General features: G+C 39.9%; 1 protein-coding gene across 7 annotated transcripts in view; it reads left to right on the forward strand.

Moving 5' to 3' along the window:
• The first annotated feature begins 878 nt into the window (after window positions 1-878).
• LOC140898772 (septin-2) overlaps window positions 879-26,513 on the forward strand; it is a 63,262-nt gene continuing 37,627 nt past the window's right edge. For 2 of the 7 annotated variants that reach the window (XR_012155092.1, XM_073313145.1), the window contains exons 1-7: window positions 879-986; window positions 9,598-9,649; window positions 11,472-11,571; window positions 13,762-13,848; window positions 14,568-14,691; window positions 23,858-23,992; window positions 24,464-24,581. Coding sequence is in view for 6 of the 7 variants with exons in the window: in XM_073313145.1 (XP_073169246.1) it covers window positions 9,623-9,649; window positions 11,472-11,571; window positions 13,762-13,848; window positions 14,568-14,691; window positions 23,858-23,992; window positions 24,464-24,581 (591 nt within the window). In the remaining variant the exon portion in view is untranslated. Of the gene's footprint in view, window positions 987-8,571; window positions 8,790-8,813; window positions 9,079-9,103; window positions 9,231-9,597; window positions 9,650-11,471; window positions 11,572-13,761; window positions 13,849-14,567; window positions 14,692-23,857; window positions 23,993-24,463; window positions 24,582-26,513 lie in introns of those variants that run through there. The other 5 variants (XM_073313140.1, XM_073313142.1, XM_073313143.1 and 2 more) reach the window with 5 other exon arrangements.

Consider the following 26,513-nt stretch of genomic DNA (forward strand, 5'->3'; position numbering starts at 1 on the left):
TGTTTGATCACAGGGTTGAGGGTATTAGATGTGATTTCTCACTTAACAGAGTGGGCCACGTGAAGGCTGCCATCTTCCACTCATGGACAACCCTCAACTGCATCTGCACAAACCATGGCAGATACGGATACTTGCTGCAAAAATGGAAAATTAAAAACTCTCCAGTCTGTCACTGGTCACCCAGAAAACCATGGAACATATAACAACGCAATGTCCAATTCACAAATACGAAAAAGGCATCGGAGCAATACACTCTGCTACTCCAGATGCAATTATCCGGCTTTACCACCTGCACATAAAATTATAGCTGTTGCTCTACAGTTACATCGGCCACATGAAGAAATGCAGACATGAGCTGACTTGTTGCAATCAGGGCCTAAGGTTGTAAACTCTTTGGGGCAGGGATTATCTTTTTGTTCTGTGTTTGTACAGCGCCTAGCACAACGGGGGCCCTGCTCTGTGGCTCCAGCTCCTAGGTGCCAGGGTAACACAAATAACAGAAAAGCGCAATTTAAAAATCTTTTGCAGCAGCCCTAGTGATGGGCGCCCAGAGGGTATGCGTGGGCTCCAAAACCACCCGGGGCTTTGCAGCCCGCCTCCCACGAGGCCATCACAGTGGGGATGTCATGGGGCGACGTCATGTCGCTGCCCTCGCGCCGCAGGATGGTGCGTCATGCTGCCAGCCGTGCCCCCGAGCCCAGCGGCCTGGCCCACAGCTCGGCCCCGCCCCCGGCTGCCGGCTTTCCGGGCGGCAGGAGAGAGAGAGAGAGAGACACTCTAGCCTCCTTCTCCACTGTCCCTGACACCGCCCTCCCCTCCCCACCGCGTGAGCGGCACAACCATAGAGACGCGAGGCCTGAAGGAGAGCCACCGCGGTGCCGTGTGGGATGCCGGAGGAGCAGGGAGTGGGCGGTTCCGGTCCGGAGCGCGGCCTGGCAGCTGGGCGAGCGCGGAGGCGGCGAAGGCTCTCGGGGGGTTGGGCCCAGGTAAGCACCGGGCGGAGAGCGGGGCGCCGAGTGCAGCCCGCTGTCGGCGCGGGGGTGTCTCTGCAGCCGGAGCCTCCCCCCGCCGTGAGGGAAAGGGGGTGTCTGCGGCCGGAGCCCTGTGCGCCCGGGCCGGCCCTGCCCTCCCCTCCCCCCTTCGCGTGTAGCCGCTGGGCAGCCCCCCTGTGGGGCGCTTGCTACTGGCGTGGGGCTGGCTCTGCAGCGGGCCGCCTCTGTCCGCCCCCCCGCGCCGCTCTGCGCCCTGGCTCCGGCGCCTGGGCGGGGTGTCTGTAATGGGGGTACCTGCCCGGAGCGGGGTGTCCAGGGCTGCCCGAGAAGAGCCCGTGTCAGGCAGCCCGGCCCTCTTTCCTCCTCTGGCTCCCTGGCGGGTGTGAGAGCCTGAAGCGAGTAAAAGCCCCTCTCCAGTAGCCATGCCTTTTCTTTCTTTCTCTCTCCCTCCCGCTCCCCGCAGCGCCCCTCCAGGCTTTCTGGGGTTTTGGGCCGTGTCTAGGTCGCTAATTGTGTGATTTTAATTAAAGATAACTGTGTGATTTAATAAGGTTTAATTTTTAAGTGTGCAGCACTGATGCCTTTTTAATGTCACAAGCCCAAAGCACGTTGGAGGCTCCAGGGGGAGGGAGTGTGTCTGACTGGAACTCAGAAAATGGCAGGGCTTCTTTTGTAGTCTGTTTATTGAAGACTGTTTTACAAGATACACAAAATACTTTAAAAAACAAACAAACAAGGAACGGGTAGATCTTTTTAGAAGGGGACTAAGGCCTGGCTGTTGCTTGTTGGGCTCTGCACTGCATAGTTTAATCAGAAGTGCTGGGTGTGAATGGAGCCAAGAAGTTCCAGATCCATTTGGCATTCCTAAAATGCTTTCAAAATTACAGTATCAAGCATAATCTGAGGTTAGAAGCAAGGGAAAATGGGGACGTGGAAGTTGAAATGTAGAGCCCACAGCTGGACAATAAGACTTAGTACTTGATTTGGTAGCTGATGACACATGCCTTTTAAAGTTATTTTATAGGTCTTAAATTATTTCTCAGCATGTAGGAGAGAATCTAAACAGCATCATGGCAGTTACATTAATATTTGCAATCCTTTTCAGAACATTTTTATTTTTGTGGATGCAGATTCTCTTGCATAGAACAACATAATGTAGTCTTTTGCCTTTTCCCCCCACCACTTTTAAAGCTGTCTTGCAGAATTGTCACTAACCTTTACCAGCCCATGCACAGTATCTGCTCACCTGCCCTGTATTATGATGACTTATGGTGAATAAAATATGATTATTTTTTTTTCCATCAAAATTATTTTTCTTTGACAGTGGATGATCAAACTTCTACAAGACCGTTTGAAGATATGTTTTCGCAATACAATAACTCTTTGAAAATGTTACCAGTAGTTGCTTGCTTAGGAAGGAAACACATTAATGACTTAATATACATTATGTCTTTGAGTTAGCTAACCAGCTCTATAAGACTTATTTCTCAGTGACCGTATGGTGAAATGATGGCAAGAAAGCGTCTAGAGTACTGTTGGTGCTGTACAAATAATATTAGGAGAAGATAAAGCTGGATTTAAAATGAGTAGGGTCAGAACTTTAGATTTGTTCATACATTATTTATACATGCTGTTCTAAAAATCAGAGCTTTACATTTTTAATATAACGGAATTATTTGTCTTAATACCACATGGAGAAAGTGTTGAATATTAACCGTATAAATAAATGGGTCCTGGCAGTGGAAATGCCTTCGATCAGGTGTAGTACTTATTACTGCAAGTGATATTGTTGGCTTCAGTGAAATGGATACTTGTATAAGTGGTATGGCTAGTAAGTATTGGTAGGATCAGACCCATTCTGTTCTAGTGTAAGCCACTGTTTTCTGGTATTCATAATCAATGTAAATACTACAGTAACAATATACTCTCTGTTAAAATTTAAATTTTCTGCTAATTTTAAACTTTCTGCTTTTTGATTCAATGTGATTGTAATTTAGAATATTTTTTAGGTGAGTTTAGTGTTCTTAATTGAAATAAAATATTTTTAAAAAATAGTCCTTGGACATAAAACTGCTCAACTTTAACTTCACACTGTGAGTGTGGTATATTTCATTATGTGATACAATGGAATTCATACCTGCAGAAAGGAGAAGAGAGAACTAAGCACTTCTGTGGTACTGTGGAAAGATGCCAAACCCATGACAACTTTTCACCAGTGTTTTGTAATGTAACACCAGAATTGCATCGATGCTGGAGTGTGTGGTGTGATTTATGTGTAAGTAAAGTAAGGCAGATTGTGTGGGGGAGAAGGGAAACTTATTTCCCAACTGAAAATAACTTGGTGAAAAATGTTGAGGGGTTCCTGAGCAAACATCCACTTTCTAAGATGTATCTATCAATTGAATAGTCAAAAAACATCAAACCTTTCTTCATTCACTTTTCCAAGTCACTAATATTTAAAGACAAAAAACCCTTGTAGTCAATAAATTTGTATTAAAGGTAAATAGAATTGTTGACATTACAAATTTCTTAAGTAATGAGGGTGATAAGTACAAAAGATAAGGGAATAGAGCAACAGTGAAGCATTATATATTGAATTACAGAATGTATAGATTGTTTTTATAAGTTATATCAATGAGTATTTAAATCTATTCATCCTATTTGGCCCATCTTTTCTTATTTCCTTATGTTTCAGTAGTTCAAGATCTCAGAGGTACTGTAATTGATACTTTTATTTAAACTGATCTGCATCTAAAATGGGTGTATGTATGTACATAAGCCTTTTTTATAATACAGAAAGGTTTCAGAGTAGCAGCCCTGTTAGTCTGTATTTGCAAAAAGAAAAGGAGTACTTGTGGCACCTTAGAGACTAACCAATTTATTTGAGCATAAGCTTTCGTGAACTACAGCTCACTTCATCGGATGCATAAAACCGATGCATCCGATGAAGTGAGCTGTAGCTCAGGAAAGCTTATGCTCAAATAAATTGGTTAGTCTCTAAGGTGCCACAAGTACGCCTTTTCTTTTTTTTGATAATACAGAAAGTAAATTAAGGACATTGCATTTCCTCTGTTAAAGAATAGAAGCCATAAAATTATATCAAAAAGGTTGATAACACTGAATACAAGGTATTAAACTATTGGTTTATCTTGACTTGGCCTGTCTGCCAATGCTGTAGCAGTAGCAGGTTTGTTTTTGGAAACAACAGTTAAATCCCTGCATTCTAGGTTGGTGGAAGTGACTTGCTTAGTTTCCTACGAGAAGGAAGTCAGTGTACTTCTGCATTACTCTGAGCCATGGACGTGTAAAATAACATTCTTCAATCAGTGACAGCTATTTCCGTTCTAAATGAATCAGCAGCATAGCCAGCCTTTTGATATGGAGGCAGCTGTTGCCGCCCCTTACTAGGAATGGCCTAGAATTAAAATTTCTCTGTACTTTGATATTCCCTCACCCTACCCATCTTAAGAGTATGTCTGGAGAAGAATGTAATCCTCTTCTCCACCAAACTCCCATATTTCTTGGTATGCAAGAGGTATTCTAAACAGTTTTATGTTAGTCTTCCTTATGACATGCTTGAGTAGTTGCATTGGACTTCATTTGTCACAGGCCATTATGATAACAAAGAAATCATTCTGCAGTATTTAGTTAAAATGTTCTTGTTGGCTTACTGGTGGTCCACACTCTTGAAGACTGGGAGCATATGTGATCACATAGTGCTGATAAGACCAAGTCCAGCATACACACCCCTACCACAGTTTTCACTTCTCCTGTGGTTCCTTCTTAACTTACCAAAGGATCACATATGCTGTTAAGTATTGATTTCAGAAAAGAGGAATCCTTGCACAGTCTCCTGGATCTGTTTAAAGAATTGGTTATTGCTGTCACTCAAGAATTGTTTAAAATAGTATTTATAATCCTGTATAGAAGACTTCCTTGTACATTTTCCATAGCATTTTTCTTCTTGTTACCATTAGGAAAATCCCATACTGCCTATTGCTAACAGTTTATGTCTTACATCCTGAAAGGAACAAAGGAAATGACCTGGTTTCCTTCCTCTCTGCCTCACTGGATGGTTTTTTTCATGGTAGAAGATGATGGGGTGACATGCTTGTGGCGTCTGTGTTTGCAGAAGCACAGGCTGTAACTGAAATTGGTATTTGTCTAGTCCTTGGACTCTAGCACAGAGACCTGTTTAAGATGGGATTCCTGTGAGATCGGAAATAGGCATTAGTACAGAACATGCAGTTCAGAAAGCATACTTGCTGAGTGAAAATACATTTATTTATGTAATGTAGCTCAATATACCTATGCACAGAGGAAATTACTTTCAAAAGTCCATCTTGCTTTTGTAAAATGAAACCTTGTAAATGAAATTCAGTTGTATTCAATTTCTGTTGTGCTAGAAGGGTAAAAAATTTAAAAGCAGGAGTTAGACTGCTTAATGTGTCTTATTAATTCAAGTGTACTTATCTTTATAATTTCCTTCATTTGTACATGTTGCTTTGCTTGTCTTCTGACACTTGAGGTGGGTCTTTGAATGCCTTCTGCCATAATATGATATGTTTGCTTTGAATTAAAATTGTTTTCACTAATTTTATTACTAAGTGTTGGTGAAAGTTCATACTGTAGTGTTTCTATACATGGCACGGTTTCCCACCTGATCAAACTGATTTCTTTTAGTCATATTTTATTGTGCGACTCAGGTGAGTGCATGCAGATAATAGTAGTTTGTTAGTCATTATTATTTACTACAGTCTGTCCCATCTTTATTACTAATCTACTCTGACACAGTGCTTCAGTACTACTGTGATTTGGTGCTATAAAGAAACGTGAAAGACTTTCTCCTAATCTATTCTTCTCTCTAGTTTTCGTTACTATTAACTTAATGTTCAAACAGTTTTAAACTGGTTTCTTTTTAGTTTTGCTTTGCAGTAATGGGGCAAAGGATCCAATAATATTTCTGAAAGCCTATTGATGTCCAGCTAATTGTCATTGGATTGAATTAATTTCTAGATGACCATACCATTCAGGCAATGTTATGATCCACAAGGTCAAAAGCTGAAATTACTTTAACCATCGTAGAGTAATAATTTCCTAGAAATATGTCTGGAGTGATTTTTTTTTTTAATATGGTAAAATAGTATTTTAAATGACAATACCTCAGTGGCAATGTGGATAGAATGTTAGGGACCTTTAAAGTTAATTTGTATCATGTGACTAATAAAGTTGTTTGCTTTTGGGTATTTTGTTGGCATATTAAGGGATTCTTTTAAATCACTTGGGTTTGATAAGTTTTGTAAAGTCATTGATTCATTGGTTTATAACTGGAATCCAAATTCTTCCTGAAACATTCTTCATTGCAAAAGTGTTTATCTTATGTTGCATAATATAAACAATTATAAACTATTATTGAAGAATTGTGCATGTGATAAGGAATAGAACTTGTTTAATTATTCCTCCTTTCATATGCTAGGTATAGCAAAATACTAGAGAAAGTAACTGACTAGATATTAGTGTTATCAAGACTGTTAAGCAAACTCTTAAGATGTGATCAGCAGTTGTTCTTTCACAGACTCGGATATTATGAGCTTTTGATCAGAGTAGGGTGCAATGCAAATATTAGTTGTATAATAGGATCTAATGGAAAGTACAAACGTATCAGTAATTTGAATAGCTTTAAGGTAGCTTTGCTTCAAAACTGCACCACTTTTTTTGGGAAATTGTGCTTATCGTGTATTACAAGAATTTTCTTCATTATAAATGGGAACAAAAATTGTAAGCTATAGGAATATTCACTCAGAAGTATACAATGTACTGTTTATGAACTGCAGTGACTGAAATGGGTATCTCCAGATTAAAACTTAAAAAGTAATTAAGGGAATTTTAGTGCGGGTAAAAGGGGCTTGCCTATTCAACAGCCCCAGAGATTGTTTTTAATGTGCAGTAGGTAGAGTATAGTAGGCCTCAGTGTCAGTCATTATCTGGAGAGATCATTTCAAAGAGTGAAGGAATAGAGCGTGTTCTATCTTCATTCCTATTCAACCCAGACTTCTCTGCTTAGACTTCTACTTGGCTGGCTTTTGAGACATGCGTGTTTGGCCCCTAAGAAGTGAACTGAGACCACCAACTCAATTCCGATACAGTAGAACCTCAGAGTTATGAATACCTTGGGAGTAGAGGTTGTTCCTAACTTTGAACAAAACGTTATGGTGGTTCCTTCAAAAGTTTACAACTGAACATTGACTTAATACAGCTTTGAAACTTTACTATGCAGAAGAAAAATGCTGCTTTTAATCATCTTAATTTAAATGAAACAAGTACAGAAACAGTATCCTTGCCTTGTCAAATGTGTTTTTTTAAACCTTCCCTTTTTTTAGTAGTTTACATTTAACTCAGCAGTGTACTGTATGTTGTTTATTTCTTGTCTCTGCTGCTGCCTGATTGTGTACTTCTGGTTCCAAATGAGGTGTGTGGTTGACTGGTCAGTTCGTAACTCTGAGGCTCTACTGTAGAGTCATTCTTCCTGAGCCTTTCAGTCACTATGAAGTTAGGTTGGGTTTGAACTGAAAATCAGGAGGTAATACGCTCACTGTCCTATTACCAATCCCTGGAGACATCCAGCTCCCTGTTGAGAGAGTTAAAATTTCAGAGGACTGGGGAAAGGCAGAAAAAGAAAAACACCAATGTGTTCCCTTTTTCAGGAAAATTATTATTTATTGTAAACCTTGTTCTGTGAGAAGCTAGTTTCTGTGAGCCAGATGTACACGTGCAGGGGAGCTTAATAATTTTAGCTCCTCTGTTTTCCAAACTAGTAATTTTGGCTTGTACTAAAATGTCACTTGTAACAGTGGCAGTGTTCTAGTGCACTTTAATTATGAAGTACGTTGTTAGTTTCAAGGGAAAGATGACAACAGACATTTCCAAATATAGAAACAAAACTTGGGCAAGCAGTTGCATCTGTAGGTTAAGTTGTGACTAGGGAATGAAATCTTTATCAATGCCATCTTTGCGGATCCATAGTATTGGCTGGCTGGAAACCCAACTCCTAGTGTGTCGAGTCATAAAAACAAACTCCACTGCTACAAAATCATACTTAAAACAACTTGGGAATCACAATGTGGGGATGCCTAGTTAGAGACCCTCAGAAGTGTCATAGAAACAAGACTAATATTTCTTAACCAATGGCTGTGCCAGACAAACAAACTGGATACATAAGGAGGTTGGTGGAGGAGGGAAGACGCTGAGTTGACCTTGCTTACAGGTTGGCTGTAGTCTATACAGCCAGCAGGAAATTTGAAACTTTTGCTTCTGGACAAACTAAAAACGACATCGGCTGTGAATACATTTTCCTCTAAACTCCAAGTTGCAATTACTGTTAACTTGTATTTGCAGAGCTAAGTGACCAAGGTTTTATATTAGGATTTGGCTGAGCAGTTGCATCTAAAGTTGTGCCACATCCTGCTGGCTAGAGTAGCTACTACTAAGCATTAGGGAAGCATCTGTTTTCTGAGTGCACAGGTGTCTGCATAGGTCACTTCCCCCCTTTCTCAGCCAAGAGCTGTGTTGTCAACAAGTCAAGCTGTGAAGTATTCCTTCCCCCCTCCATTTCCTTTCAGTGTTATGTAGCTGTTCTGAATAAAATGGACCGTTAGTCTGTATAACACAGCTAGTATTTTTCAAATGTGGAGATGTGTGAGGGCACTGAAAGAGAGGGCTCTTCCAGATAGCTAGCTGGTGTTGAAATGCAGATACTTTTGACATACACATTAACATTGTGGTGAATTTTCATTTCCAGTGGGTATTAACCAAATTCCAGGCTTCTCTCACATTCAGTGTGGTGTTAGTGTTTAGAGATGACATTTACGTTTAGAATACTATTTTCAGTCACTTCTGTCACCCTCAGAGTCTGTGGGTATTTTGGTTTTCTGGAGAAACTTCTGTGCGCTTTCAGATGAGAAGTTTGGGAATTTTGTAATGAAAATTCACTAAAATCCATTTGGCTATATGTAAATTACTCCTGTGAGGTGAGGAAGGCATTTTTCAGCTGTGAGAAGAAAAAGGGGAGGAAATGATTCATGGCGGGGTAAGGAGGGAAAGTGTATGGGAGTGTCAGGGCATTATTAGAAAACTGTTGAACCAAAACAAACTAAAAATTACGTCTGTACTGTACTGGCACTGTACGTCCTCAGATTCAGTAAGATGCATCTGTCCCCTGCTTAAAGAAGCAAAAGTAATGTAAGGATACAGAGATCTAATTAACTAGATTTAAAAAATTTCGTGTGTTCAAATCTTAATTTACAATTGCTTATTCATAACATTTAAAGTGAAGGATTTTGTTTTGTGATGATTTTAACCCCGTTATTTGAATAGCTTCATTTGGTAAACTGTATTATCCTTATTGCAGCTACTAAGTGACCAAATCTACAGAATCATATACAGAATAATTCATTACTAGACTGCTCCCTATATGTTGAGGAAAACCATGTTAATTTTCCTTTGGCATATTATAATAAATATGTGATAGGTAACCATTCTTGGTCATGTGCTTAAACTTGTGATGAATCTAATCTATAGTACTGCTAACAAAGGTCTTGTTTTCTAGGTTCTGAATCTTGCAGTGACGGAACATGTCTCAGTCAGGTGAAAAAGTAAAGGTAAAGAGAAGCCTGCATAATACAAATGTGGTATATAATTCTTTTGAACCTTTGAAAATACTCATGTTTTCACTGAAGTAGTTAAACATTCCAACTAAATTTATTAGCTCAAATATATTTCTTAAATTTACTGAAAAACAAATTTGTATGTAATCCTAGTAATATAGTTTCAATAGGTTAGCCAGTCTTCCTTTATCTGGTATTCTTGTATTTATGTACAGGGATTGATGTCTGTACTTCATGCAAAATTCTTAATTGGGTATAAGTTACAATTTAAGATTTTTCCCATCTGGGTGAGTTGTAAAAGGCTTGTTTGCAAGTAAAATAACTGCCCTTTGGTGAGTGATTTTAGTTCAGGAGTATTTGCGGTATATCATTTTATTAAAAGTCTATCTTTCATGTTAAACTCCTGTGTCTGTCTTGAATAAATGTTGTTTGCTATCAATAAGCTCAGAGAGCCCAGAATTCAAGTGGCTGCAAGTCTTGTTTAGGCCTAAAATAGATATTGGGTCAGTTCATAACAGAATGAAGTAGACTGTTATTTTTATGGCCCAAATCTATCAGATACTTTTTCAGGTACATTTCTGTATCTTCCTTTTGTGTCAAAGATTTAGCACTGTGAACTTTGGAGCTTTATGTTCAGCTGTATTACTAACTTGTTCACTTATGTGACTGTAGTTGCATCTTGGGAGGTGATGATAAACTCAGTACTCTGTGCATTACTACCGAGTGTGCTTGTGTTTCTACAGATATTTACAGAAATGTTTTTCCTCTGCATGTGTACACAGGCATTCTTAGGTGCTGAAATTCACTATATTTAGCCTATATCAGGAGAGCCTATTTCTAATAACTTTTCAATTTGTAAATGTCAGTGATTTTAAGATTGCTTATGATTTAAATCTCTCATTAACTTTTTAACATACCTCAATGCAAGAGTCACCTTTAACTCTGTCATTGCCACATGGGGACTGCCCCTGCAAAAAAAAAAAAAAAAGAGGAGCAGAGTCCAATGTACTTGGGCTGATTGCCTGCTGTGAAATTGGGCTTAAGGGCAGGTGCTTGAGCCTTATACAGGGCGAGACAGCTGCTGGTGGGTTTGGCAGATGCTTGTAGGCATTGTGGGGAATTAGAAGGCCCTTGAAGGGCCCTGAGTCCATAGGCCCTCCGCCTTCTGAGAAAACAAAACCTCCAGGCAAGAGGTGCTGGGAAATCAGGAAGACAGATCCTCAGGTAGGAAGGGCTGTGCCCAGTTTGGGACTGAGGTGAAAGAAATTAACTTCAAAGGAGGACTGACCCTTCAGAAGAAGGGTCTGGGCCCAGCTCAAACTGGGATGAAGATTTTGTAGATTGGAGGTCTATTTTGATTGACTTTGTTCAGGACCTAATACACTGGACTCCAGAAAGGGAATGTTTTGAATATCTGGGTACTGTGGGTTTTTAAAGGGGTCTGAAGTGAAGGGGATAGTGAAGCAGGCCTTAGCAGAGCCATGCTTGGCCAGCAGGGGGTCCCTGAGGGCAGGCAAGTCCATTTACAGTCACAAACAGGGCTACCTGTTGCTTCTTATGGTCTCATGTTAATGGCAGTGTTTTCTTGCGGGCATACGGTCAATGTTGTCCAGGAAGAGCCTTTTGCTCAAGTATGTACCGCAGCACCTATGGAATCTTTACTTCTCTGAAAGACTTCTTGGGGAAGGAAGGGTTGGGAGTGGTTGTTCCAAGGGCTGTCTTGCTACGCTGCCAGGTAACTGGTTGATTCTCTATCTTTCTTTGTGCAGTTTATTTGTATTTTTTTACTTGTATTCAATTTTGTTTTTCTTTCCAGTTTTCTGACTCAGCAGGCTATGTGGGATTTGCTAATCTGCCCAACCAGGTCCACAGGAAGTCTGTAAAGAAGGGCTTTGAATTCACTCTAATGGTGGTTGGTAGGTGGTTTTCTTCAATTGCTTGAGTGTTAAAATATATTGTCTTGCACATCAGGGGCTTGTCTACAGCAACATCTAGTTTGCTGAAAGCTGAGGTGTAAATCTACCTCACAATAAAGCTAGCCACTCACTCTAGGTAGCCATGTTGACCCTGCTGACACGTACTAACAGTTTCTTGGTGTGCTTTGATTTACTCCTGTTTCAAAGCGGGGTAGATCAAAGCATGCTAAGGAACTGCCAGAACCAGTCAGCAGGGTCTGCACTGACACTTAGCATCTGGCAAGGTAGTGTGGGGGGTAGATTTATACCCCAACTTGCTGCGCACTAACTGTTCATTTAGACAAGCCCTAAGTATGCACCTGTTCTTAATTAACTACTGTATTTGGTGTACTGAAGAACAAAGACTTTAACTAGTGTATGCTGTCAAATTAAATTCTGCCTATTTTGTGAAGTTGTTTGGGAGGGAGCATGCTGTAGTGGTTAGAGCATGGCTCAGCGCCGAGGATTCAGGTTTCTGTTCCTGCCTCTTCTAGTGTTTCTACCCCCAACTCATTGTTTGACGTTAGTGGTAGTCACTTAACCGGTCTTTGACCCGTTTCCCCATCTGAAAATGGGGATGTGCGTGCACAGTGATGTCTCGCCGTTGAAATGGGGATTCTATTCCTAGCTCTTCTCTTGCTTCCGCCCTGACTCACTGTGTGACGTTAAGGGTAATGTCTCTGATTAAATTTCCCCATATGAAATTGGTGTTGTCTAAGTGGAAGGAACTTTTAAGTGCAAAGTAATTTAAAAGTGGCTTGTTGAGTTATATTGGTATTTTCACCTTTTAGTTAAGCAAAAACCCTACAATTGCTTTTATAAAACCCAAATTACTCTCCTTTTGTTAAGAAGCTTTTTGAGATACTTGCCTTAATATTACATATTATTGAGAAATTAGTAGGAGAAAGGAAATCGCATCTTTATCACGAAGTACCATATGTAACGTCTTAAAACAGCCTGTGTGCTGACAGCTGTAGCATTGACCAAAGATTATACAATAAATTAGTTTCAGCAGTTGTCTCCTACTTGTGGTTGTTGATCACTGTAGAACTTCTTATGTCTTGTAGTTCTTGATGACAAATACAAGATTTGCTCATCTAAAACTAGGTTAGCAACATCAACTGAAGCGTAGACAGCTTATGTTAGGGTTTTCTTTTTCTTAAATGTTAAATGTTTATTGGTATATAATATACATGACCATTACAGATCACTTTAGCTTCCTGAAACAATTTATGTAGCAAAGATGAACTTGCAAACTCCACATGCCAGTTTTAGGGAGTTTCAGGTAAATTAAAGTGATCGTAAACTTTTAGAATTATAAAACTTTCCAAGTGAAGATTAAAAGATTCTCAGTGGCTTTCTTTAGTTCTTGCTATGTAGAATAAATATAGTCTGAATGCAAGGATGCTAAACTTGGTTGCCAGTTGTGCTTAACCTGGGCCTGGTCTACACTAAAAAGTTAGGTTGACTTAGCTACATGGCTCAAGGGTTGAAAAATCCTGTTTCCTTCCCTGAGTGGTGTAGTTAAGCCAACCTAATCCTCAGTGTAGACAGTACTAGGATGATGAAAGAATTCTTACATCGACCAGTTACCACCTCTTTAGGAGACAGATTATCTACGCTGATGGGAGAACCACTCCCATCAGCGAAATGTTGTGTCTACATTGAAGTGCTACAGCGGTTTTAAAAAATAAAGCTGATTTGCATCTCTAGCTTAAGAAAACCTCAAAACTTACAAAAACGTGAATTCGAATGTCATGGCTTCTGATTTCATAAGTAAAAGAGAAAAGGTTTGAAGACTTTGCCACTGTTTTGATTCAAGACTTGGAAGTGCTGTGATGTAAAGGGGGTATTTTTATATATGTGATCATTGCAGTTGTGACATTTTTGCTTGCACTGTTAAATCTAATAGAGTACATTTAGAATTTTCATGCGTTCGTATATGTAAGCAAATACCAAAGATTTGTTTTTTCTTTTTTCTTTTTTCTTTAGCATTGCTTAGCTGAGTCTCTGATCTTTTTATCTTAAAAGATAGGGTGGACCCTGGCTGAACAAATTATTTTTACTCCACTACATAGGCTTGTAGGGGTTACAGGGAGGCTGATAAGGAAGATGAAGGTATTTAATTACTTGAAATGATCTTGTTTGCAGGAGAATCTGGTTTGGGAAAATCCACCTTAATTAACAGTTTATTCCTGACTGATCTTTATCCAGAACGTTACATTCCTGGAGCTGCAGGTAAATTTGACTGTGTTCTTATTTAAGGCCCTACATCATTCAGTCCAAGCACACACCTCCAACCTTGTTTCCTTTCACATCCTCCCCACCATTATTCCTCCATTCTGACAATGACTTCAGCCATGAAGCCCACTTCGTTTTGCTTCCATGCCATTGATGCATGGAACAGCACTCCGAATCACTGTTGGTTAAGCCACTCTGTTCTCGTAATTTAAGGTTTGATGTCTCCCTCCTACAAACTCACTTCTGCTGTTACTACGAGTATAACCAAACCCCCAAACTCCATAAGATGTCTATATGCCTAAACTGACGATGTGATTTTACTGTAATCCCCACTTCCTCTAGCTGATTGTTACCTTGCAGTGGTCATGTCTAAAATCTAGATTATAAACACCTTAGGACAAAGAACTCCCTGTCTGTAAAGAACCTAGCACACTTCTTAAAGTTATAAAAATAAAACGTTAAAAAATGATCATCACAGCATAATTACATGTGGCATACCACTGTTTCTCCACTCATTATGTTCTGGGTATTTCAGTTAATCATAGATTGTAGTTGCACTTCTATTAGTTTATTTGGCATGTTTTTCTGAAGGATTCTGCATTACATAGCGGTGGAGGTGTAACTGGTTACAATACACTTTAAATAAATCTGGTACATGGGCATCTGTGGGGTTGAACAAGAGAAATACTAATGTTTAAAACATTATTTTATTATAGAGAAAATAGAGAGAACAGTCCAAATCGAAGCTTCTACAGTAGAGATTGAGGAGCGAGGGGTGAAACTCCGTTTAACAGTAGTTGATACACCAGGATATGGCGATGCCATTAACAGCCAGGACTGGTATGTCTGTTTTAGCCACCGGGATGAATCTTTAAATCCATCTCTGCTTATGGTGTTATATGTATATGTTAATCCTAGTGTTTTGTTCTCTCCTTTTTATATGTGTCTTGGTGATTCAGTGGATGGGAGTGGTCTTTGGAGAACAGTGTGTATTATTCCTGTATTTTGTGACATGCAAAGGGAAGCAACCACTTCATTGTTGTTTTTTTTTAATAGCAATATATTGTTATCTAGGGATCACAGTAGAGATTGTCTTCCTACTCCGTCCATATTTATTTGGAAAGAAAACACTTATAAAAATAGTCCGTAAATTTCTCATACTTTGTTCTTTTTCATAGGAATCTTCTTCCAAATAGTTTCTCTGATGTTTGGCAAATATAGAATCTGAAGTGTGGGAATGGTGGGACAGGGGAAAGGTGACAAATGTGGGGGGGTTGTAGAAGGAGGGTCAAGGGCTCCCTACATTGAGAGAGGTGCTAGAAGGGAGCTGTAGCCATGTGGTTGAAACTAGTTTAGTTAATCAGCATTTAGCTTAGTTTTAGATTCTTATTTACCCAAATAACTTCAATAGCACCGGATTCAAGTATAAATCAAGTTTGAGTAGAATATTTGTCCTTTATTTCCTGCCTCCCCATTGCAAAAACATCCCATAATAGATTAAAAAAAATCTCTGAATTATGGACCAAATTCTTCCCTGATGTGACTCCAAATGAAGTTGGTTGGAATTATACAGTCAAATTAATCTCTAGGATATAAATACAGTCATTTTGTAGTGATGGAAGTCTTTCTGTACAGCTTGCTAATTTAGACTTATGCATAGGATCCTACAAAATTCACGGTCCATTTTGTTCAATTTCATGACCATAGGATTTTAAAAATTGTAAATTTCATGATTTCAGCTATTTAAATCTGAAATTTCGCTGTGTTGTAATTGTAGGGATTCTGACCCAAAAAGGAATTGTGGGAGGGGTCGCAAGGTTATTGTAGTGGGGGTTGCGGTACTGCTACCCTTACTTCTGCAGCTGCAGCAGCACAGAAGTAAGGGAGGCAATACCGTACTATGCCATCCTTACTTCTGCACTGCAGGTGGTGGAAGTTCTGCCTTCATAGCTGGGCTTCAAGCCACCAGCCACCACTCTCCTGTGCTGCCTTCAGAGCTGGGCAGCTGAAGTAAGGGTGGCAATATTTCAACCCCCTAAAATACCCTTGTGACCCCCTCCTTCAACTCCCTTTTGGGTCGGGACCCCCAATTTGAGAAATGCTGGTCTCCCCCGTGAAATCTGTATAGTATAACGTAAAAGCACACACAAGACCAGATTTTATGTGGGGAGACTGGATTTCACATCCGTGATGCATTTTTTTATGGCTGTGAATTTGGTAGGGCGCTACTTACGCATTTTGATTAAGAAAGGAAGGATAGCTCCATCCTATTTTTAAAGAAGGAAGACTACCCCTGTGGTAGCTGGATTTTAAATGAAAATGCAATATACTGGCACTGGTGAGCGGCGTGCCAACTGGGGACTCTCGATTATTTATACATCCTATACAACTGGAGGCTAAGAATCCCTGGTAAAATTCATTTCTCTCAGCTATTTGTTTTTATTGTAAGGAAGCAGCACTAAACAGAGAAAAGAAACCTTAAATAAGCAGATGACTTATTTACATATTATGCCACTGGAAATAAATAGTCATAAAATCAAGCTTTTGTGCAGGGGATAAACAGCTGATATAACTACAATTAACAAACACCACATTTCAAAATCTTGTGGTGTACATCGGACAAAATTTGAGATAATGGTGAAGAATATTGTTGGCAAACGGGTTTATTTTTTCCTGTCTATGGAGTGCTTTGCAAGAAGACCACTCTGAAATGGGAGTGATTAGCTTCTTTTACCATGTCTCTTACACGTGCTTGAAATTCCCTGGATGAAGGGTCAAAAGTGTGGTGGTAGCGGTAATTGTATCTTCAGCTTCCTTGTCCTCAGTCTATGTTGTTAAACTAATTAAAACAGAAACTTCTGAATAACTGTAAAATATCTTTTTGGACTGCAGTGCAGTCTTGCTCATTGTCAGTAATGTTGAGTTGAGCTTCCTTTCGCTGGAATTAAGAGCTGTTAAGCCAGTGTATTGTGTTACAATGAGACCTTCCTGTTGATTGTGTTCTAATGCCCTTGTTTATTCAATTAAGATGTTTCTTGGAGACCTACATGTTCAGATTCTCCCCCGCCCCTCCTTTTCTCAGTGCAGGCTTTTTAAGCAAGCTAGTTCCATGGGGAGTCAGACACATCTGAATAACTTAGTATAAAATTCTGTACTAGGTTTCCAGTGTAAATTCTCAGAACACAAGCAGTGACTTCAGAGTATATGATAGAAACAATTTTCCTGCAAAATAGCACTTGTGTATCTTTTGGAAGATGTACACAGTGAATTCTCATGTCTAATTTTTTTCCCTGTCCCCCATCCCTCCATAGTAAATTTTTAAAAATCTGTCTTGTCCTATCTAGGGAGCGAGTGGCAAGGCAGCAGTTCTGCAGAAAAGGACCTAGGGGTTACAGTGGATGAGAAGCTGGATATGTGTCAACAGTGTGCCCTTGTTGCCAAGAAGGCTAACGGCATTTTGGGCTGTTTAAGTAGGAGCATTGCCAGCAGATCAAGGGACGTGATCATTCCCCTCTATTCGGCATTGGTGAGGCCTCATCTGGAGTACTGTGTCCAGTTTTGGGTCCCACATGCAAGAAGGATGTGGAAAAATTGGAGAGTGTCCAGCAGAGGGCAACAAAAATGATTAGGGGGCTGGAGCACATGATTTATGAGGAGAGGCTGAGGGTACTGGGATTATTTAGACTGCAGAAGAGAAGAATGAGGGGGGATTTGATAACTGCTTTCAACTACCTGAAAGGGGGTTCCAAAGAGGATGGATCTAGACTGTTCTCAGTGGTAGCAGATAACAGAACAAGGAGTAATGGTTTCAAGTTGCAGTGGGGGAGGTTTAGGTTGGATATTAGGAAAACCTTTTCCACTAGGAGGGTGGTGAAGCACTGGAATCGGTTACCTAAGGAGGTGGTGAAATCTCCTTCCTTAGAGATTTTTAAGGTCAGGCTTGACAAAGCCCTGTCTGGGATGATTTAGTTGGGGATTGGTCCTGCTTTGAGTAGGGGGTTGGACTAGATGACCTCCTGAGGTCCCTTCCAACCCTGATATTCTATGATTCTAAGTACAGAATCTTTATAAATGGTTGTGCACACACACAAGGAAACAGTATCCTTTGTAGAAATAGCTCACCAACCACTTTGGCCATTAAAACTTGTTTCATTGTGACAGAAGGAATGGTAGTCAGAGCACACAGGATGTCCTTTGGCCTTTTCAGAAAGTCTTCACTAGGGCAGCTAGTATTGAATGGTTGTATGAGATGCAATGAAAGTCAGCAAAGTAGCGTGAGATTTCTGCCACATGGGTAATATTAACATTCTAGCAATACACTGCATCTTCTTGACTAGGTATCCCACCCAACTGCCTCTGCTTTCTGCCCTTGGATTCACTGAAGGGACAAATTCAAGAGTTTGTATTTCAAAGAGCAAGACTGGGACATGTTATATGTGTTTCCCATCCTAGGAGGAACAATGACAATTAGTGGGAGTTGGGAGGAGGTAGTCAGTAGCAGCCTGTGGACAGGAAAGGGCAGCCCTAGGAGGTGGGGGAAATGAATAAGAAAATAGATATTCTCCCACTTCTATAAATTTATTTCTGAAATGTGCATGTTAGTGTTGTTTGCAAAGCATTTTTAAACAGCTGTAAGAGGAGATTGGATCTCATGTAGGGTGGCATTCTTTTAGTCTAATGTAACCCTGTAGTTGGATGTGAATGACCATTCTGGTTCTGGAGTGTGGCATTGTTGTGGCTGCTGCTGCTACCAGTGGCTTGATTGAGGCATATCTGGATGATAACATGGGTCTTAGCGATGGAAGGTCAGGAATGCACAGCAGATTTGCTATGCCAAAGTGCATGGGAGATGTGGAGGAAACATGTAGCATCCCTCATCATAGAGGACATATGGGATTTTTGTAAGGAATATGAAGAGGATTTGGTGACACTTTATACAAAGGCTACATTTATAAAACGTTAATGTTTTAATAAATGACTAATTGTTACAGATTTAGTCCAATTGGTGCTTATAAAGTTGATTTATAACCATGTGTAGCACCTTCGACTAAAGTCCTTTTAACATCTATAATGCATGCTATTCATGCTTTTGACATCTATTGTCACTTTGTAAACTATTGTAGGCGAAGTTGGTAGCACCACCTATACTTAAGGTTGCCTGACACTTCCTATTGTAAGTCCCTGTTTTCAGTTGCTTATAACTTTGCCGAATTGTAACCTTTCAGGCTGAGATTTTTCATTCCAGGTGTATGACTTAGGTTGAAGGCTTTGGAAAGTTTCAGCAAAAAGGGTTCATCCCTTTCCGAGAGCCAGATTAGGAAAAAATACATTGTTTTGCCCATGTTAAAAAAAACAAAAAAACAGCTGTAATAATTATTTTTGTTGTGAATCCATAGTGTCCTCCATACTTTTGAGCAGGGGCTTGAAATTTAGCAAGGGGGGTTGCCTTTTGTTGTTTCTGTGGGAAAAATTGCCCAAATTAGAAGTTACAAGCCTTTGAAAAATTGCAATCTGGGGAGGGAGATGGGTGTTGTAAGACAGAGTCCGGGAGAAGACTGGGTCTTGGACTGGGAGCCAGATATTAAGTGTGTTGGGGAAGAGAAGGGAAATAATGTTGGGTTGAGGAGCTGGAGGAGGGGAAGAGACAAGACTGGGACTGGATTTGCACAGGTTGGAGAGGACAAGACAGAGGTGGTCAGGCTTGGGGGTTACAGAGTATAAGGGTTTGCAACTACTAGAGATCACTTTCCTCCAGAACCTGGGGTGGAACCCAAGATTTCTGATTCTGGTGTCATCAAATGTCTGTGAAGCCCTCTGGCAAAGCATATATCTCACCTTCATCTAGTTACTGGTCTACACAGAGGATGCCACTCTACTACTGCTGCTAGTTACTCCATTAGCTCAAGTGGCAGAGGTCTGTGCTGTGGATCTAAAAGCTCCAACTCTGGTGATGACCCATGTGATCATATGATGGAGTGTATTTTCTTTAGTTTGCTATTTTAGAAACCTTGGGAGGTACATACAAAAAACTTTGTTGGAAGAACATTAAGATTGGAAAGTCAAGCTCTCAAAAGTTAGGAAGGGCCAGGATTAACACCTGTGGAACCTTAATCTAACTCTGTTGTACAAATTCATTGATAGTCTTTGATCACATTCTGGTTTAATTTATATGAACTTTAATGATATATGCACACACAAATGAGGATAAAACAAACTACTGAACAGATGTGCATTCAGTGAGCACAATCCATCCTGTGCACTCAATGCAGTAGGCCCCTGGTGGGAAAAAACTGTGATAATGCATATGCTCTAGGGGAGTGAATGAAGGTTGTAGACAGTCTTAATTCTGGCACTTCCTAACTTTTGAGTGCTTCACTTTGGAACCTTAAGACTCTTAACATTGTTTTTTGTGTGTAATTTATAAATATATCCTTAATCTGAAGTATGACGGAGGATTCTTTATGGCAGTTTCAGAATCCTGACAAGACAAGGGTGCTCTAGTTCCTAAACATAACTAAATGCAGCCTTTGCAGCTTATTGCACTGCATGCAGTCTCCCTCAGTCCTGGCTTTGACTAGACAGTCATCAAAGGGGCTGCTGACAACAATACAGCAACCCAACTCACTTGTTAGATACAGGTATTCACTATATTTTCTTTGTTTCATCTTTGTCCCAGTGTGATAGGTCACTTTTCAGTAGAGCTTACTGGTTTGCTGATAGTTATCAGTTCTGTTGTTCCTGGCTTTTGTGAGGCTGAATTTGTAGTTTTTGGCAGCTCAGGTTTATTTTTCATTTTTCCCGAATGAACTCTTTAATGTAATAATTTCGTTGTTTGCGGTTATGGTACATAGTACAGGATATGCTGTCTTCTAAGTAAAATGATATCATAGTGGTGCAAAGCCAGGTGTTTCCCGGAAATCAGAAGGTGCCATACACTAATGCCACGTTTATAGGAAAAATTACAGCAGTTAGGACTATAAAACTGCACGTAAATGAATTACATTGCCAGAGACACTTGTAACCAGGGGTGTTTTCCCATTGTTTATACTGTACTTGGTTTCTGTTCTAATATTCATGTCTCTTCAATCTCATTATCTTTCACCAGCTAAAGGGAGTTTTGTTTAAAAGATCAACAGCAACATAAAATGTATTGTCCTCTTTCAACATGTCTGGGTACTACAAATGCTAGAATTTAAAAATGAGTTTTAGCAAGAAAATACTGAAGTTTCACAAAAGTAATTTTTTAAGACACTCCTCTGCTCTTTTAAGGTCAGGCTTGACAAAGCCCTGGCTGGGATGATTTAGTTGGGGATTGGTCCTGCTTTGAGCAGGGGATTGGGCTAGATGACCTCCTGAGGTGCCTTACAACCCTGATATTCTATGATTCTGTTCTTTCTTTCGTTCGTTCTTTCCCTACAACAAAATATATAACCAGTGAAGTACAAATGAGAGAGACAATAGAAATATGCATGTTAATTCTGTTACTAATATGACTGACCTAAAGAAGGTATCAGTTTACAGATGGGTTCTCCGTGGATTGTGCAAGAAAGGAGACGCCTACATCTTCCATGTATTTCCAGGTCACTGTAGTTTCAGTTTTGAAGGCATACCACAGTATATTGGAGGCGTCTCTTCTGCTTGCATTTCAATACAAACCTGAAACTCCTATTGTAACCTAGGTTTTACAGTAACATAAATAATAAGACATTCAAGAAATGCCCATCAAATGCCAGGTAAACAGATATGTATGAGAGTTAACCAGTAAATCAAAAAGCTTAAAACTTGCTGCTAATTCTATTTCTGTGTGTATAAAAACGTGACTGAGCTGGTGTGGGGGAGAATGCTCTCAATGAGAAGTCTGTCTTGGCCCTGGTTACTTCCAGTCCCTCATATCATGTTTTAGGTTGTTATAATGATATTTTCAGGCTTAAGGTTAGATGTCATTCTCCAACAATTCAGTAAACTTTTTCTGTGGATGTTAATTCTATCCTGGGACGTAAATACCGTTTAAAAATTTAACCATTTAAACAATTACAAATATATCATTTAAATGGTTAATTGATTAAGTGGTTGGGGTCGATCCCACTGGCCGGTGCGGCTGAGGCTGATGGGACTGGGACTACTCCAGCTGGGCCCACTCCAGCCCGGAGTTAAGGGTTAAGGTGGGTTAATGGATAAGACTGTTGCTTACCAGTTAACCTTTTACATCCCTAATTATATCCCTTATGCTTGTTTGTTATAGCTAAGACATGTAGACCGAGATAATCTTTTCTGCTTCTGTGAGCAAAAGGGAATAAAAATGTTTGGGTGATAGTTGAGGACAGCACCATCTTGACAGTGTCATTCTGTCCCTCTTTCTCCTAAGTCAGAGTTGAAGCTCTATATGAGGGTAAGGCAGACAGTGAAAGGGGATATGCCCTGGGGCTATTCTTCTGGATGACCTGAATGAAGTTAGAATCCCTTTGTACCAACACTTGCACAGCTATAACAGATTTGCCAATGGTAGCAAAATGTCCTTCCAAGAGGTGGAACGGGCTAAGAGGGCTGTGTACAAGGGCTATACCTCACCATAGATTCTGTGCCTTCAGTCTGATCAGATGCTCAGGATCCTTAGGGTTGAAAGCAAGAAAACCTCCCTGTTACAGTCTACATTTGCAACAGGCAATGATTGTCTAACCCCCACTCTTTTGCCCTCCGCCAACTTGCTGTCCACCTTCATTCTCCTTATACTTAACTTCTCCCTCCCTTTGTCTCTCCCTGCTTTCTCACTGTTGTCTTCCTTTCTAACTCCTCAAACCCCACCTCCACTCCCCCTTCAACAACAGAAAAATCACATTTAAAGTTAATCTAAGTGGGGAAAAAGTGAATGGTAAATTGTACACATGACACAAAGTATCTGCTTAATCTTATGTTTGTATCCTCTGGGCTCCCTTGCCTCTCTCCCCTCTCTTCATTGTTTGTTGCTGTCACACCAAACTTATTTAAATTGTTAACACTTAGGGGCAAGGAATGTGTCTTTTTTTTTTTTTTTTTTAAATTTTTTGTGGGGCATCTAGTACACATTGGGGTGTTCAAAAACAATAAATCTGCTTGGTAGTACATGCATTTTTTTTTAAAAAAAGCCATAATTTTATTTTTCACCCACTGTTTGTGGTATCAGTTAACATATCAGACGTAGGTTGACATTCCATTACTTTCTTCCAATGCATATTTTAAATTGCCTTGAGATAAGTATGAATTTGCCAACATAAGGATGGTGGCAAAAATTAGCTTAATAAATCACATGATGTTTGAGCACATGTCTTTCAAATATATTCAGACTGAATTCAAGCAGACTAAAATACCAGAATTTTTATAGGTAACTATAGAAACCTGATTCTAAGGTCAGGGTTGTCAAACTGCTAATCAAGAGGATATCCTGGCTATGCCATTTGTCAGCAGGCTTAAAACAAACAAACAAAAAAACCCACCCTATGTTCCTGTCTTTGTCTTGTCTCACCATTGAGTTTGTCTCTGAACTTGCCGTTAACCTTTTCACCCAACAGAAGTGAATTTAAAGTTGCTCCAGAGATAAGTAGTTAGGGGGCAGGCTGTTGTGTATCACACACACTGAACAGTTCTTAAAATTCATCGTCCAAGTGCTCCACAAGAGACAGTATTAGGAAACTTTTTTCAGAATAGCAGCCGTGTTAGTCTGTATTCGCAAAAAGAAAAGGAGTACTTGTGGCACCTTAGAGACTAACCAGTTTATTTGAGCATAAGCTTTCGTGAGCTACATGCATCCGATGAAGTGAGCTGTAGCTCACGAAAGCTTATGCTCAAATAAATTGGTTAGTCTCTAAGGTGCCACAAGTCCTCCTTTTCTTATTAGGAAACTGAATCCTTCTATTCAGAAGGGTTAATCAGAGCACACATTCCTTCTTTGCTCCTCCCTTCGCTGTCACAAATTATTAAAAACCAAAAACATAGAGCCTGTATAAGAAGCCTCTGTTTCTTCCTACCACAGCTTCAAAACAATCATCCATTATATTGACAATCAGTTTGAAAGATACCTTCACGACGAGAGTGGTCTGAACAGGCGCCACATTATAGACAACAGAGTCCACTGCTGTTTTTACTTCATATCACCCTTTGGGCATGGGTAAGAAAATAAATACTTATATTTTAGGGTGTTTTATCCTTAGCATGCATTTGGTAACTTCCCTGTCTTGGAGACTAACCTTCATGTTAATGGAGTTACTTCCCAAGTTGTCAGTTAGCCAACTCAATTAAAACAGGCTTTGGGTTTAATGACCTCCTTCTGCTTTGTCTTATTCCGGTAGGAATTTAATACGGAGGAGTAAATATTCTCAGAAACACAAAAGCTGGTAATATGCATATTATTGAGATGGAAACTTAATTACAATTCAACCCTTACATGAGCAGCTCAATAGATAAGTGCGCCAAGTCATTTAAAGTTACAAGACAGATTGTTTACATAGATACCTTGAATTAAGGGCTACTTATATATTGTTAGTACAAGTGCAATAATCCTGATACTTGCCACTTAATATGTATGTTTAATAGTCCTTAGGTTTAATTTGTTTTTGTTGCATTTTTTTCCTTCTTGTAGGCTGAAGCCTTTAGATGTAGAGTTCATGAAAGCTCTTCATGGAAAAGTCAACATTGTCCCTGTGATTGCCAAGGCTGACACTCTGACACTGAAGGAGAGAGAGAGGCTGAAGAGAAGGGTAAATATAACACCCAAGTGTCAGAAAAATGTGGACCAGCACAGGGCTGGAGCCAGATAAAAATAAACAGGTTGAACACTATTAGCTGAATCACAGAACATTTCAGACATAGGACCGAACTGTCACCTAGTGTAAATCAGCTCCACTGAAGTCATTGGCACTACACTAAATTACCCCAGATGAGCATCTGGCCCACAGTGTAGAAATGATCAAGGGGAAGTGTGTGTCCCCCAAAAGATTATTGCAGCACTTCCCTGTGATTTTTAAGTGTGTTATCAAGATGTGTTCTCTAACCTCATTGCTATTAAAAGAAGCATGTCTCCCTGCATCAGTTTTTAATAGGACACTTATTTGTTTGCATGAATGTCAGGATGTACTTAGGGCTGTACTGGAGAAGGAAGTTTTCCAGACAGAGCTGATAATGTAAATCTTTCAGTGTTCAAAGATTTACCTACCTTATTTAATACTGTTTGCCAAGACTTTCCAAGAGTTGATTTTCCAGCCAGTAGGCTGCTAGGGTCGGTTTTACAGTGCCATAGTTTGAGTAGAAAGCTCCTAAAAACATACAAAAAAATTCAGGAGAATTTTTGCTCCTTGTGTAGTTGGGAACACTGGCATTTTGAGCATCTACGTGAATGTTTTCCAGGACTCCTTCAGAATGGGTTCTGGATCTTTTTTTCCAGGTGTTTTGGTTTGTCCAGGTCTTTTCTCTGTAAGATGGACCAAGGGTTTGTCTTGACTAGGAAAAGTGGTTAAGTTTAGGTCAGGCTTAACTAGCACATGTTAGCTAAATCCAACCACTATTCCTTGTCACTACAAACCCCAAACCGTTGATGGGGGGAGAGAGAGAGAGAGACTCACAAAATGGCCTGTCATAGCACTGTACTCTCCATAAATCTAGGTAGCCAGATTTGCTTTTAATTAAAGTAAAAAGGAAACTTGTGGGGAGAAGTCTTGTCTAAGCCTTTGGACTTTTAAATACTGTAGTTTTGTAGAAAAAAACAAACCAACCCTCTAAGACACATCTGGTTGTACGACTTACACCAGCGTTAGCCCTGCTTGTGTGCACTAGGGGTGGCTGGTGAGTGAGAGGAGTTTATTATCTGTTTAGTATGTTCCTTTGGGAGCTACCTTTTTATGTAAACGATATTTGATCTTTAAACTAATTTGACTTTTCAGCATGTTTACCCTGGCCCATTAGATGAGCTCTGTGGAGCCAATTTTCGGGCATTGTCACCTGAGTTAAAGTTTCCAGTTCTGCATTTGGCAGCAGGCTGAGTGCTTAAGGAGTTAAAATTTGGGTGCCCAAATACAGATTTGGGTGTGTAATGTTAAAGTATTCCTTGAAATTACAAGGTAGATTCAATGCTAAAATGATTATTCTGCTCCCATTTATATTTCAACTGAAATTTAAACTGACATAAAAGCAGAGGTTCTGCATGCATGCCCCTTTCTCCAAAAGCAACAACTCTCTTTTTAAACATAGCTGGATGTATGCCAACCAAATTTCAGTAGTTGCTAGGACTGTCATTCAGTCATTGCTGTCAGTATCCTGGATTGAACATCCTCTCTTTATAGCACTCCTTTCCTCTACTGTTTGGTGATCTCCCTTTAGTGTCGAGCATCACATAGCATGCATGTGATGTGGCATTCATTATGAGGTACTGGCAGAGAGGGTATTACCAGCAGCAGTTGCAGTGAAATACAGACAGCAAGCAAACCTATTTCCTGATCTTCCTTCAATTGGATTGCCTGGCTTTCAGCATAACCCCTAAGTGACGTTAGATTGAGGTTTCGCGGTAAATATATATTTTATTGCAATACTGGCAAATAGAGGTAAGTCCTAGCACAACTATCCTATAATGAATGGATGTAAATTGATGAAACCTCACTTCATCATATTCCTTTCACATCAATCTAAATTTTAATTCA

The sequence above is a fragment of the Lepidochelys kempii genome, chromosome 15 (assembly GCF_965140265.1).
Source record: "Lepidochelys kempii isolate rLepKem1 chromosome 15, rLepKem1.hap2, whole genome shotgun sequence".
NCBI lineage: Eukaryota > Metazoa > Chordata > Testudines > Cheloniidae > Lepidochelys > Lepidochelys kempii.